The sequence below is a fragment of the Python bivittatus genome, unplaced genomic scaffold (genome assembly GCF_059951505.1).
Source record: "Python bivittatus isolate LINGU-HERP-01145 unplaced genomic scaffold, Pbiv_v1 ctg000020_np1212, whole genome shotgun sequence".
Lineage (NCBI taxonomy): Eukaryota > Metazoa > Chordata > Lepidosauria > Squamata > Pythonidae > Python > Python bivittatus.
The window spans coordinates 85,326,566-85,342,464 of NW_028277030.1; the positions used below are offsets into that span (position 1 = coordinate 85,326,566).

Consider the following 15,899-nt stretch of genomic DNA (forward strand, 5'->3'; position numbering starts at 1 on the left):
AATTCACAACCTTTTGAGGCACATACATCAACAGCCTAAATCACTTTAATAAACAGCCTAAGGGAATTAGGGAAGTATATTTTTGTTTAATTCTGCCATATTGTTGACTCAATTTCACTACCATTACCTGTGGTGCCTCTGTTGAAAGTTCTTATTGTGTGATGGAATGGAATTATGAAGGCCATACTCAGGGAGAAAAATGTTTTCTTTCATCTCCTGAGGTGCGAGGGAAAGATAAGAGGATGAGACTGGCACCTCCCTGAGGGATTCACAATGTTGTGGCTGGCATTACTTGGGAGCTGGGGTTTCAGTCTGGGAAGATTCTGCTAGAGGTTGTAGCTAATAAACATTGCTGGACTGAATTTACATGGTCTCTGGGAGTTCCTTGGGCTAGGCCTGACATCAATCTTCCCGGACTGAAACGCCAGCTCCCAAGTAATGCCAGCCACAACATTGTGAATCCCTCAGGGAGGTGCCAGTCTCATCCTCTTATCTTTCCCTCGCACCTCAGGAGATGAAAGAAAACGTTTTTCTCCCTGAGTATGGCCTTCATAATTCCATTCCATCACATATTGGGATGGGAGCGCTTAAACACTATTTAGTTGTGGATATAATTCTTATGAGTAGATTTCAGAAAGTGCTATTAATATTTAATCTGTATAGTGTGATCCGATTCCATAATGTTTGATGCTTCCCTTTGTATATTCAAAACTATTAGGAGTTTGTCTAAGTATGGATGTCTTATCTGTGCAGTTTTAATAGGTTGTTCCCAAAAGTTGATGAATCTGGTATATTTCATTATGTTACTAATTTTCTGTTCTTCTAGACTATTGTATAATTAGGCTTTAGATTGTATTTGATACTCTGCTCTATACTGTCTTCGCGTTGCATTGTGCAGAAGCTATGCTGATTCTAAATTAGTGTATGCCTTTGGTAATTTGCTGGCTAAGTCTACATAGGCCACTTTGGCCACATACTATCTTTTCTATCTGTTGTGTGGCTCTGTATACAAACAGAGTGAAATAATTTCAGACAAAGCCCCTTCATCCTTTCCACATCTGTCACATTCCAGTTAAAGATGGAAGTTTCTGGAGGAATTGTTTTTCTTCTTTATCTCAAGGGTGTTTTTCTTTCTTTCATTGACATTTTTCTGTTACTGGAGGGATTTGCATCAGAGCTTTTCTGCACTGCTAGTGTTTTTGAACAATATAACCAGATCCTACTGTCTTCTTCTACATACATAGTGCAGAGATGAAACAGTTTTCTTGCTTATATCTTAGTGTGACAGGATGGCAGTTATCTGATATCTTGCTGACACAGAGGTAGACTCCCTTATAACCTGGGCAGGAAAATTTCTTCCACCTGTTTCTTGACAGTCAGAACTCAGGCAAAGACACACTCTTGGTCTCTGCTAATCTGAATGGCTTTCAAGCCCACTTCGTATTTCTGTGAAGAATGTGGGAACTTTTGATGAGGGAAAATGAGGTCTTGCTAGTTAGCAAACGGAAGTCATGCAGCACAATTTTCAATGTAATGTCTGTGGCTACCAATATATATTAATGGACAGTTATCTTGGTAACCCTTTCCTATTGGGTCCATCTTCTGGCAACCAGAAGGGATGTCATGGTAATCCCAAGTACTATTTACTGCTTCAAATATCTTAAATGGTAACATGGGATGTTGTGTAATATTTAGTTTTAAATGTCTCTTGGCCTCACATGGCCCTCATTAATTAGGAGATCTGCCTCTTGTTGGTGTTTTCTCTTAGCAAAAAACAAGATTTTATTTAAACAGCCATTTGATGTATATGTTGTTTATATGACATTCATGTTTTGTGAACCACTTTTATTAACTCTCCTTTGGGTGAAAAAAGAAAGATTTTTTAAATCATATATATGAACTGTGTGCAAAGTTGGAGATACTCAATTTATCAATAATTTCCTTAAAACAGTTTTCAGTAGAAATTTGTTCTGCAATACTGAGTACAATTAGTTATAGGATCCAGGACCCTGCATAATCCTGAAATTGCAGATCAGTACTATGTGCATGCCCTCTTGCATCGTTTTGCCATTTGTCTCAAGACAGAAGTGGCAGCTTCCCATAGAAATGTGGTGATATACTATTTTAATTTAGCTGGGAGCGAACATATACGTGCTGAAGTTCATTCATAAACATCCCCAAGTGGTGGGGAACAAACAGAACTCAAGCATTTTTAGTGATTAGGTTTGCACTATGTGAAGTCTGGTGTTAACCCAGTCCATGGCAAGACAAAATCAACAAGCTATATATATAAATCTGCCCAGTGGTTATGGCATGCTGACTGATTGCAGAAAAAAATGAGAAGATAAAGCATAACCAAAATGAAAGTAACACTTCTGTTTCAATATTTTCTTGATGAACCTAAGTAGTACTAAATCAGAAGCATTTTATCTATATTATAGTGTCTACTGCTATATACGTTAATATCAAGGTGAATCTGCTTATAATCATCCTTTTTCTTTGTAGGCAACTACATTACTTACTATGGATAAGTATTCTCCTGAAGACATTCCTAGTATTAATAGTACCTGTTTTAAGCTCAATTCCCTACAACTGCATGCATTGCTACAAAATTATCACTGTGCCCCAGATGAGCCATTTATCCCACCAGTAAGTTAATCTTATCTTTTAATTCTTTTTTGGGGGGTTGGGGGGTTGATTGAAGGGCATTAAACATAAGTTTCTATAATACAGTGGAAGTTCCATGACAGTGAATGAAAACTTTTACTTAAGGAAGTTAATACTGATGTTAGAAACATAGTTCTTAATTGGTGGTCTCTTTTATTGTGTACATGGTTTTTTTCCTTCTTACAAAGAATATACAGGTAGTCCTCACTTACCGACCACAATTGGGACCGGCAGCTCCGTCACTAAGCTGTGCAGTCATTAAGTGAAATATGTGATGTTGCTGACTTATGATGTCAGTTCCAGGTGCAGTTGTTAGGCAAATCACTGTGGGTCGTTAAGTGCGATGTCACATGACTGCAACTTGTGACTTCCTGCTGGCTTCCCCATTGACTTTGTTTGTTGGAAGCCGGCTGTGAAGGTAGCAAGTGGTGATCATGTGACTGCAGGATTCTGCAACAGTTGCAAAGCCGCATTGGTTGTCAAGCGTCTGAATTGCGATCACATGGGGATGCGGCAACAGGCACAACTTTGAGGACAGGTCATAAGTCTCCTTTTTCAGCGGCGTTGTAACTTTGAACGGTCGGTGAACAGGTGGCTGGTAAGTGCCGACTACCTGTAAAATAAATCTGAATGCTTGCCTGTGAATTATGCATTCACAACTGGTAGAGTTATTGAGATCAGAAACCTTGTAAATTTGTGCAAAATTAGAACTGTTTGGAGAGTTCTGGAATGCCCTTTCCAGAGCAACTCATATATCCAACTTGAAAGTATTTTCTGTGCTAAGTAAAGACCTTCTCCATGGTCATGTTATTTATTTATAGTTTTATTTATAGTTCTGCTAGGTTTTGTTGATTACATGGCTATTTGTTCAGAGGATCTTATGGTTCTCAGGTTTGAGATTTTATCTCTTCTGCTTAGTGATCCATTTTCAGCACAGCTGCTTGTATTTTCTGTCATTGATACTTATTATGATTACAGGTAGTCCTTGCTTAACAACCATTTGTACAGCAACCATTTGAAGTTATGACAGCGCTGAACATATGGTAGATATGACCAGTTCAGCAACCATTTGAAGTTATGACAGTGCTGAACAAATGGTAGATATGACCAGTCCTCAAAGTTGCAGCCATTACAGTGCCCCTGTGGTCATGTGATCAAAATTCAAGGGCTGCCAGGAGAAGCATGAGGTCCTTGCTTAACAACAGTGCTATCCTGGCCTAATAACTCCAACTGAGACTATTGGAACTGTTGTTGCTAAGTGGTACCCAACAACTACTTCACATAGAGATGGAAATTCTGGTCCCAATTAGGGTCATTAAGCGAGGACTATCTGTACTTAGCTTATCTGTTTCCTAGAACAGTGACTGCAGTCCAGATTAAAAAAAATGTTAAATGTATATTTTAAAAGGCTCACAATTTAACAAATTGGTAAATTGGATATAATTTCAGCTTCCTCATGTGAGTTTTTAGAAGGAGATTATTGAAACCTCATGAGATTTGGTGAACGTTTGGGATTTTTTCTGGGCAGGGCACCATCATCATGATATAAGATCACATGATCAAAATCAGACCTTGAAAATGTGGCCAACTCATAAATTAGGTGATTTTTTTTTTTTTTGGCAATGGGAATTCTCTTTGGAAAATTCAAAATTCTTTTTGATCATGAATTATTGAAAATGGGAAAAATTCCACACTAATGCTAAGTATTCAAACTGAAAGTTAAAAATCTATGTTTTCTTCCTTATATTTAATACTCCTGAAATATATCTTACCAAATGAACAATTCTTCTTAACTGAACAATGAATATATGCATTGGTCTCTGGATCAATTAATAACATGTTTGTAGGTTTATTTTTATAATGTCTTTATTTCTGGCAGCTAAAATAAGTTTTCAAAAAAGTAACTTCAGGCAGCTAAAATGCAGAATTCCCTTGCCTGGATTTCCGTGTATAATGCTGTATATTTTTTCTCTTTCCACCAGGAATTAATAGAAAATGTTGTAGCTGTTGCAGAAAATACTGCTGATGAACTAGCTCGTAGTGATGGTAGAGAAGTACAATTAGAGGAGGATCCTGATCTTCAGCTTCCTTTTCTTCTACCAGAAGATGGTTACTCGTGTGATGTTGTCCGAAACATTCCAAATGGATTACAGGAATTTTTAGATCCGCTCTGCCAAAGAGGTTAGCTTTTTTAAAGCTTGCATTTATATAGAAGTTACCGAACCACATGACCTATTTTAGTGCAACAACAACTAGAAGCAGTGTATGTAAAACACAGGTTTTTTTTTTTTTAAGAGAGAAATAGGGAAATTGATTGGAAACATAATCGCAGGCAGAATGATTTGTAAAAATACAACCAGATTGCTGGGAAATCTTCCCTGTTGAAAAAGAACTAGTTCTAATGTTAACACAGAACACATATTGCTTTTCTTGTGTAAGCATGATTTCAGCTGTTCCTGTTCTTTTAATTTCACAGAGAATTGCCTATCAGTCTTTTTCATATTGCAAAAAGATTCTTCTTAAGAAATTAAGTAAGAGAATGCTTTAAGAAGAGAATTTTTAACTAGAACTACAGTTAATTTAATACAGGCCCAGTCCTTCTTTGTGTTCTGTTACACCATGCTTTTAACCCAAATTGATTATTTTATGGCATACATCTTGAGGGGCATCTTTATGTACTAGACAGTTTTAGTTTCTGTTTTCTCCTATATTCTTATTACTCTGTTATATGCCACCCAGAGTTTGGTGTAGGTGACAAAAACTGCAACTAAATAAATGCATTTACCAGATTGATGCCCAATGTTATTTTTTTTTTAATAATGAATCCTTTGTGAATTTTGGCGGTCTCTCTAGTTTTCTAATTACCTTATTTGAGCATATGGAATATAAGTCCTGTTATCCATTAACATTTTCATTTAGGGTTTTGCAGATTAACACCTCATCCACGATCACCAGGAACTTGGACAATATATTTTGAAGGTGCAGATTATGAAAGCCATCTGTTACAAGACAATGCAGATTTGGCAAGTATTCATATTGTGGGGGAGATGGCAAAAATAGATACTTTAAACTATTCAGGAAATACCAGATTTATACTAATCTGCATGATGGTGAAGAATTTAAAAATTAGAATGCAGGATTCTCCAACTTTTTCTTACAGTGGAAGAGAAAAACCATTCTCTTAGTATTCACTTTTGATTTTTTCTTATTCTTTAGTATTGGAACAACTAGCAGAATACATTAATGTAAAAAAAAAAATCAAAATTATTTCTCAGGAAGTAGTCTACCCAGTTCTCAATATTTTCTTTTTATTTTGTTTCTGCAGGCTCAGCCATTGAGGAAAGAACCTGAAATAATCACTGTAACACTAAAGAAACAAAATGGGATGGGACTAAGCATAGTTGCTGCTAAGGTACTAAATGATTTACTTATATGGAACTTGTCACTCAAAGTGATAAGAATAGATCATGTATGAAGCTTAATATGAATAAACATTAGAGGCAGCCATAGCACCTAAAAGTTGAAAAAAAATACTTGGTGAGGTGGAAGTCTGCCATAGTTTTGTTAAAAAGTTTTCACTAACTAATGAAAGAGAACAGAAAGTAGGCCATGATTTTCGAGTTTGTAGCAATCTTAGCATAATCTAATTTGAATTCTTGACTCACCAGTCTTCAGCCACCAGATGGTGCACTGCTCCAGTATTGTAAAATACTAAATTCATGTAACTAAAAATGAAGCTCCCCTTAATGCAATGTGCTATTTGAAACTTCATTTTTCAGATTATTCTGTAAATTGTATCTTCATTTGTGGGATCATATCCTTAGTTCTTAGAAGGAAAATGTTTTTTAGAAGAATCTGTGGTAGCAGAGCTTGATTTATGTAGGAAAATACTGGGGAGATATAGAAAACAAGTTTGAGCTTTATTTCTAATAGAGGTATTATTAAAAAAAGAAAAATCTCTGCTTCTATTTATTTGGCGTAGATAATGCTATAAACTTTGTAGGTGCCTTCATATTTTAATTCTGGATGTATTATGTGTTTTAGATATATTTATAGTCCTAATGTTTTTTGTAAGTCACCCAGAGTCCCCTCTTGTGGGGGAGATGGGTGGGGGAGAAATCCAACAAATAAAAAAATAAAAATATTAGCTGTAATGCGCCAGTGGAAGCCAGATTTTTAACATCTAAGAAGTGAAGCCAAAATACAGGAGCTGTATGTTTCCTTCAACAAGAGCTGTTTTGTAGGCAGTACAGCATGAATTGATCATCTTATACTGAAAATAATCCCATATCTGTGAAGAAGTTTATTTCTGACTTTTCACAAAAATATCTGCAGTCTCACCAAAGCATGGGGAGATAAATGGACCAGAGAATTTTCTAAAAGAAAATTGTGATAGTTTTTTTGCTGCAGATAACCAGGCCTACCTCTCAGTTATTTTGAAAGGATATGTAAGAATTCTGAAATCTTGGAAGGAAGGAATTCTGTGACTTTTCTATAAGTGAATAATGGGTTAGTGTGGTCCAGTCATTAACATGTTGGATTAGGACCTGGGAGATCCAGATTCAGGTATGCCCTCAGTCATGGAAGCTTAGTGGATATTTGGGAAGCAGTTTCTCTCTCAGGCAGACCTACCTCACAGGTTTGTTTTGTGGAGAAAGAGAATTGGAGGGCTAAGTGTTATGTACACAGCTTTTAGCTCCCAGAGAAAAGATGGAATATAAATCTAACAAGGAATGCAATAAATAGCAAACAATTATCAAGTTCCATAAATGAAATTTCTTGTTATTGGTATTTAGAGGAAAAGTCCACATGGATGCTGGTCTGACATTTATTTGTCCTAAACAGTGTGTAAATAATTTCAAAATATTATTCTGGCAGTGATATTGCTTTTGTGTACCAACTAAATGCATTTACTGATGTTTGTCCCAGAAACTATTGATTCACTGAGTATTTTGCATTAAGATGCAAATAGAACACTTGGTAAGGTCATCACTAACTTTTTTCCTAAGTGCCTGATTTTGAAGAGTTCCCACTGTAATTTATTATTAACAAGTAAACAATTTCACTAGCCTTTTTGAAACAAGAGAAAAATTACCTTGTAGAATGAGATAGTGGAACAATTTATAAGCTTGTTATGTTATAATTTTCTTCCGTGCTCCCTAAAATTCTCATTTTTCTATTAGTCTGATCACTAATTGATTAATTTCTCTTTATTTCCCAAGAAGCAAGTTTTTGAGAAAGATTCAGCAGGGAGTCAGGGTTGCTTTTCTCTTGTAGCCAAAATTCCTCTTGAAGAGAATTAAAACTTATTTAAACTACATATTTCCTAGTAGGTGAGAAGTGTACTTTTCTTTTACAATTTTAACAGGATTAATATATAATCAGCTTAAGTATTTAAAATGCCTCTTAAATGTTCTCTGTAATGAGTTGAAACATATCAGACTATCTGCTAAAGAGATGGTGTTTTTAAGTGCTAAATAAATTGTCTTTGTTTTGTTAAAAGAAGAAAAAAATTGCAAATGGATGTCATTGGCCTTCATATATTCAGTAATGGCATTTTAGCAATCAAGCAAATATCTGGCAATTTTAAATTGTTGACTTTGTGGCTTGTCATGGACTGACCTGATGCAAATTATTGGGTGCCGTTTAAAACAAATTTCTGAACTAACCAAATTTTTAACCAATTTAATCACGGCATTGTTTCTTGTGTTTGGAATGGTGAGATTCAGGGAGAGAGTTTTATGAAAAATGACCTGACAAACTGGGGACAAGAAGCACAGTTTTGTCCCATTTGTCTAGACTTCTGTTTGCTGGTTGTATGAGTAGAACCATTTTTAGAATTTTATAGATTCCGTATGAGATTCTATTATTTTTCTCTGCCATTCCCTCCTCTTGACAGCTCTCTAAAAGTATTTCTATGCATTGGAAGTTTGCTGAAAGCATTGCTTGTGAGTTTTAATCCTTTTGCTAGGTCTTACAGGATGCTTCCTTTTCAGATCATAAGGTGCAAATGAAAATCTGGACAAGGTGCAGACAAGAAGTTAAGGCATCTAGATACAAATGTTTCATTTTTTTATGAGTGTCAATATTTATTTATTTGTTTGTTTATTTATTTATTTAATTTATATGCCACCCGTCTCCCCCAGACGGTGACTCTGGGTGGCTCACAATTAAAATCAAACCTCAAAAACCATTAAAAATATAAATATCCACATTAAATTAGCTAAAAAAATCAAACTATATAAAAAGACAATATACATAAAGAGACTAAAACATTCAAGATGGGGAGGGGTAGAATCAATTACCCCACGAGCAAATTCCAATGATGCAAGCCCCCATCAGGCCCCCAGGCCATTTGGCATAGCCAAGATTTCACACTCTTCCTGAATATCATAGAATATCATAGAATCCATACTTTTATTCTTTAGCTGATAACTTACTACTGTGTAATTTGTATTTGCCTAATTAATTTTGTAGTTGGGATCTGATATTTCTGCAGCAGATCCTTGTAACCTTGGCCCAGAATTATTTTCAGGAACAGAATCCAAGATTCAGTTTTGATTCTCCTGTGATGTTTAAATTTATATTAAACTGTATGTATCAGTTGAAATTAAATTGTATATATCAGTCGAAACTTTCTGTTAGAAATTGTTCTTGAAGGAGAAGCGTAAACTTACTTCACTGCTAAGGAAGACTATATTTCTAATTCATAATTTGCCTGAAATAATAACTACGGCCCCCCAACCACATTTTAGTTAACAGTGGATTAACTAAATCTATCATTAACAGTAGATGACAGGGATGTGGTATTGGATCAAACATCCATAAAGCCAGCCATGTTTCTGTTAACTCTTAGCATATCGTTTACAGCATTAGCATTCGATATGATGGTTCTGAGCGTAGCCATTCTGAGCTGAAAGGCAATAGCTATAATCCCAGTATTGTTCTGAGTGTATTTCCTACTCTTGCTGTAATGATTTCCAGTGGCAAACTCATTGCTGATACTTAGATGGTTGCTTACCCATAAAAGTACCAAGAAGTACACTTTGGGTGGCAGAGATTGAATTATTTGGGGATCAGGGATAATAATGCTCTGAGAGTGAGGGCAACATTTAGTAATATTATGTCTAAAATATGTTTTGATGTTAAATGCTGCTTAACTTCCAACCACACTATGGTTACATTTTATGAAATCCAGATGATTTGGAAGCAGTGTGTGCATGCAGTTTACTTTAGAAATATATCACTTGAAGAAAGGAGGGAGGGAAGGAGGGGAGGGGCTAGCATTTGATTTCTTCAAATTTGTGAGCCAGCACTTTACTTCCTGTTTAATTTGGATTTTCTGTATCTTGTACAATAGACTGATTGATTATTCCAGGCAGTATCTGCAGTTTAATAAAGCTTGTAAATGAAAATCAGAGTAGCAAAACTTTATAAGAGTTGGACTATTATATCGATTTTAGCTAGTGTTGGTAGATGTTATGCAGTATCAGTGCCTAGCCAAATTATCCTGCTGGATGTTTTGGAAAATCTAGCAGACTGAAAGTTGTGGTTAAAGTCTAAGAAACGAGTGAGGAGTTACACTTTCTGGAGTTACAATGTGGTTTTCAGTCGTTGGAAGAACAGAATCCTCGGTAAGTCTCTTCAGAGAAAGTTTCCCTATAAACTTAAAGTTTTCGTATTTTTCCTAAACTTCCAGTTAGTCTAAAATTGTTTGGCAGATGAATGTATGGAGCACTGCTGTTATAAACATTACTCTCTACTTGTAGCTATGGCAATTAAAAAAACAAATATCACAAATGAATTGTACATAAAGCACGTTCCTATTATCTGATAGTAAATGAGAAATACAGTGGCAGGGTTTAATCTCTGTAACTTGTTATTAACAATTGTTACATTAACTATTGAAAAATCATGCATAATTTAAGCACTTCTTTTCATGCTATCTGATAAAATAGAAGTACTATTCAAATCCTGGATTTATAAAAAAAAAAAAAAAAAGTAATAACTTGACATTAAAAAAAAATAAAAGAATTAACAGGCTTCTGCAAATGTTCCCATTTCATAAATTTTCATGTAAGTAAAATAAATGTTGATATCATTTGATTCTGATGTTAGAAAGCATTTTAAAATGTCTTGACAGCAGGTTATTTGAAAGATCAGCTGGCCTAAACACACAATTTTAGCTGATCACATTTGCTGCTTTTAGGTTTGTCAGTTACTTTTTACAAGGAAAGTCAAAATGTTCTCTGTTAAGTACTGTTCCTGTTTATACTTGATATTGAGAACTAGAATCCAATATACTTTTCAAATAGTAATAGTAGGAAAAAATTCAGTTTAAACTGATTAATACAGTGAAGAAAAGTACTGCATTTGAGCTAAAAAAACCAATAATAGTACTCAGTGGGAAACTTGAACATTATTTTATATTAAATAATCTTAAGAAGCCGAACAAAAAAGCTTAACCTTATCTGTGCTATATAAGTGTGTGTAGGTGTCTTTCTGTCTGTATCTATCTACGTGTGTGTGTTTATTTATGGAACAGTAAAACTAGGAAATTATAACAGGAAACATCATAATGTTAGGGATGCTTATTTGTAGGCAAGTGTAGGTATACCCACAATAATTCTGTTTAACATTGACACCTGAAGCCCTATTTCTATTCCAATTCATAGAAAAGGTACCACTGCACTTGACTTTAAACCTTCCTCTTTTTTAAAGGAGTGTTTGATCACATTTGATTTTTTTTAATCCTGAGATTTCTGTCTTACCTTGCCTGCTTGTCTTCCTCAAAATTTTCAGTTAATACTATCACATTATTCTGTTTAACAGCCTCTCTTGAAGAATATATAGAAGCTGGAAATATTGTGTTTAATCACTTATTTTTTGTCTTAGAGATAAGTGGCCATAGTACACATACTTGGGAAAGCAGATGAGCTCATTAGATGGAAATACGGCTTTACTGAAAATCTATCAGTTCAGTGCAGAGATCTAATAGTAGAATTCCACTCACATTACATAACCACTCACTAAAGTGGGGAAAGGCCATTTTCACTGGAATTGCTTCCTCTCTACTCCCTTGCACCATCCAAAAGCTTGCTCTACAGACTTTCAGGAAGAAGTAGGAATTGGTAAAGTGACTTCTAATGGAAGGATATTTTCCATTTATAAGCAGCTATTCTGAATCTTTACATTGTATTAAGTTGGGATACAGCAGGGCTTTATAAAAATTGTGGGGTTATACCTTTTTCTTATTCAATTCTGGAAGGAGTAATTTTTTACAAAAAACCCCCCAACTCTTTGAACTGGTTTCTCTGTCTCTTGAACTGCTGAGAGTTCATGTAAATGTTCATTTTTTTTTCATTGTAACATTAAAACATTCCTAATAGAATACCTCTGGCCATTAGTGTACAAGCTACTTGGAATTCATCTCCAGTGTTACACATGAGATTTCTGCTTATGGACATCCCCTTGTTGTTCTATCCCGCTCAGCCCACCACCTCAATTGAGTTAAATCAAAATTTACCCTACAGTACTGCCCAGTGAAAAGGACATGCAAAGCTTGTGCAATACTATACTTTGGATTTGATTACAAAAATGATTTTGGAGCATGCAGAGGTGCTTGTGTACTGCCTTATCAGCAACTCCTTAAAAGAACAATGCCCTTTACCAGGTTTGCTGTGAACCACCACTCTTCAAATCCAAAGTGCTGCCTATTTCTAATAAAATACTTTAGAGATATTCTTCATGAATCTTCAAAGGGTGCTGCAGGCAACCCTCCTCCTATATGCTTTTATTAAATGTTGAGTTATGTGTTATTCTGCAATGCCACCCTTTTATTGGACTCACCTGAAATGTCAAAATGTTTTAGGAAAGCAGAATCATGTTCTTGCTGAACATTATCTTAAATGAAATATGAATCCACAAACCATCATGGGAGATGATCTATTCCAGTGGTAACAGGTATTAGGAAACCTTTAATGAATACTCTAATCTGGTGGCTGTGAGAGTAATTTCTCTCTGAAAGTAATCAACCCATTCATCATCAGGGTTGATTCAAGTGATCTAACTGCCCCCCTTCTTCCCCACCATTCCACGTGTCTCTCCCAAAGCTGTACACTCGATGGAAAAAGACAACCATCACAGGCATCAGCAGCATATACCATTCTTTGACTAAAGGCATTTGGAGCATTGTTGGAAGCATATGCATATGTTATTGGAAAGCTCCTTTAATACAGAATTGGACTGTTCAGGAATTAAGTGTTTGCATTGGCTAATACAATCACCAATACTGGAGCAAGGAGCAACTCTAATGCAAATGTTACTATTTGCAATCCAGCTTCTGTAAAAGAAATTCCTAGTAGTTGATGCCTGTAACCAAAATACGTGGCCCCCGCTCTGTGGAACAACTTACCACCTGAGGTGCGGTGTGCCCCCACTCTCATGAAAGAGCGTGAAATCTTGGCTATGCCAGATGGCCTGGGGACCAGATGGGGGCTTGCATCAGTGGAAGTGGCTTGTGGGGTAATTGATTCTTGCCCCCCCCCCCGCCATCATCCTGAATGTTTTTAGTCTTTTTATGTACAGGTTTTTTTTGATATAGTCCGAGTTTTAATTAATTAATGTGGGTATTTATTTTTTTTAATTGTTTTTGGGTTTTACTCTAACTCTGAACTACCCAGAGTCACCCTGTGGGGGAGATGGGCAGCATACAAATTTAAATAAATAAATAAATAAATACAGTATAGTTAGTTGCTAAAGGTCTGAATTAACAGCAGGTAGGAATAATTTACCCCCACTTTTCAACTAACTTCCAAATATGTAATTTCTTCCACTCCAGTCTGAAATACAAGATTAGCAGTAGTGGTTGTCCTTACCAGAATTCTTGAAAGTCTGTAAAAGTGCTCTATACATAGTTGAGATTGCTTTACTACTGACAATTAGACAGTGCATAAGATGGTGGTAAATTCTGTGGAAATGTGTAAAATAGAGCTGGGAGGAACATAACCCTCCAGAGGTTGCTGAACTTGAGTTCCCAGCATCACTCATTGTTAAGCAGTGCTGTTATTTTTCTTTGTTGCTAAAAAGTGTATATCTTCTACATCACTATTTATAGTTAAATATATTCACTTTGTTGTGTCCCTAAGGTTGCTACAACTTTTTAAAAACTTTTTGTTGTGATCTAATATATGGATATTTGGAAATAAGAAAATCTAAATCAGATCACTCTCTTATAAAATGTCTTTATGATTACAGAATTACTTGTCCATTTTTTTTTAATTGCTTCATATCTTTTTAGGGTGCTGGTCAAGATAAACTTGGCATCTATGTCAAATCTGTGGTAAAAGGTGGCGCTGCAGATGTGGTTAGTAATATTTGTAATTATTTTAAAAAGTGTTTAATTTCGTGTTTTAATATCAAATATTTCTAAACTGTATTTAATCTGTTTTCATGTCATATGAAATGATGTAACTTTGTTTTATCAAACATGCAACCAGGATGGTCGATTGGCTGCAGGGGATCAGCTGCTTAGTGTGGATGGGCGCACTTTGGTTGGACTTTCTCAAGAAAGGTATATCATGCTCTCCTGAGATTGTAAACATAGTAGAAGATGTTTGTGCATTACATAAAACAGGTGTAACTTGTTGATTTTTATATATTTTTTTTCTTTTGATTTATTTTATTTTATGCTTCTCCAACGTAGCTCAAATGTATTATTGGTGATGCCATAAAGGCTGAAATGCATCATTTTCACCAATACATTTTTAGTATAGATATATATAATGGTGCTTAAAAGTTTGTGAACCCTTTTGAATTTTCATAATTATACTTGTTCATTTATTTATTGAGGAAGATGATCCAAAACTACATATTTGTGTGTGGCAAAAGTATGTGGGCAGCAATAACTGCAATTAAATGTTTCCATATCTGTTGATCAGTACTGCACATTGGCTTGGAGGAATTTTAGCCCATTCCTCCTTACAGAACAGCTTCAACTCCAGGATGTTGGTGGGCTTCCTTGCATGAATTGGTCACTTCAGTTCCTTCCTGATTAAGGTCAGGACTTTGACTTCACCATTCCAAAATGTTAACTTTCTTTTCTTTAACCATTCTTTGGTTGTTCTACTTGTGTGTTTTGGGTTGTTGTGCTGCTGCATGACCCATTTTCTTTTGAACTTCAATTCATGGGCAGATGTCCTGACAGTTTCCTGTAGAATTTGCTGGTACAATTCAAAATTCATAGTTCCAGCAATAATGGCAAGCCGTCCTGGTCCAGAAGCAGCAAAGTAGGCCTAAACCGTGATACTACTACCATGATGGGGTAAGGTTCTTATGCTGGAATGCAATGTTTGCATTACGCCAAACATAATGCTTTTCATTCAAGCCAAAAATTTCTATTTTGGTCTCATCCATCTATAGAACATTCTTCCAATAGCCTTCTGGCTTATCCACATGATCTTTCAGCAGCAGTCTTCTTTTTGGAGAGCAGTGGAACTTTTGCAACCCTGCCATGCACACCATTGTTGTTCAGTGTTCTCCTGATGGTAGTCTCATGAACACTGACAATGGCCAATGCAAGAGAGGCCTGTAGTTCCTTAGATGTTACAGTGGGGTTCTTTGAGACCTCACGCCTTACGTACGCCTTGCTCTTGGTGTGATCTTGGTTGATCGACCACTCTTGGGGAGAGTAACAGTGGTGTTGAATTGCCTCCATTTGTACACAATCTGCCTGACAGTGAACTGGTAGAGTCTAAACTCTTTGGAAATAATTTTGTTACCTTTTCCAGCCTGGTGAGCATCAACAACTGTTTTTTGAAGGTCTTCAGAAATCTCCTTTTTTGAGCCATGAGACACTTTCACTTACTTGTGTTGTGAAGATCAGACTTTGATAGTGAATACCCCAAATTCTGTTCTTTAAATAAGGCAGGACCTCCCACACTCAGACATGATTATCATCCCATTTAATGAAACACCTGACTCTAATTTCGCTTCAAATGAACTGATAATCCTAGAGGTTCACATACTTTTGCCCCACACAAATATGTAGCTTTGGATCATTTTCTTCAAATAAACAAGTACAATGTTTTTGACTCATTCATTTGTGTTCTTTTTATGTAGTTTTAAGACTTGTGCGGAGAACAGATCACATTTTAGGTCATATTTATGCAGAAATATTGAAAATTCAAAAGGTTCACAAACTTTTAAGCACCATTATAGCTTACAGTGACTCT

General features: G+C 35.8%; 1 protein-coding gene across 24 annotated transcripts in view; it reads left to right on the forward strand.

Moving 5' to 3' along the window:
- Window positions 1–15,899, forward strand: part of AFDN (afadin, adherens junction formation factor) — a 102,674-nt gene that overhangs the window by 68,229 nt on the left and 18,546 nt on the right. For all 24 annotated transcript variants that reach the window (XM_088143052.1, XM_088143084.1, XM_088143125.1 and 21 more), the window contains 6 exons: window positions 2,506–2,649; window positions 4,650–4,848; window positions 5,587–5,690; window positions 5,993–6,079; window positions 13,967–14,032; window positions 14,166–14,239. In XM_088143052.1, the coding sequence (XP_087999178.1) occupies window positions 2,506–2,649; window positions 4,650–4,848; window positions 5,587–5,690; window positions 5,993–6,079; window positions 13,967–14,032; window positions 14,166–14,239 (674 nt within the window). The remainder of the gene's footprint in view (window positions 1–2,505; window positions 2,650–4,649; window positions 4,849–5,586; window positions 5,691–5,992; window positions 6,080–13,966; window positions 14,033–14,165; window positions 14,240–15,899) is intronic.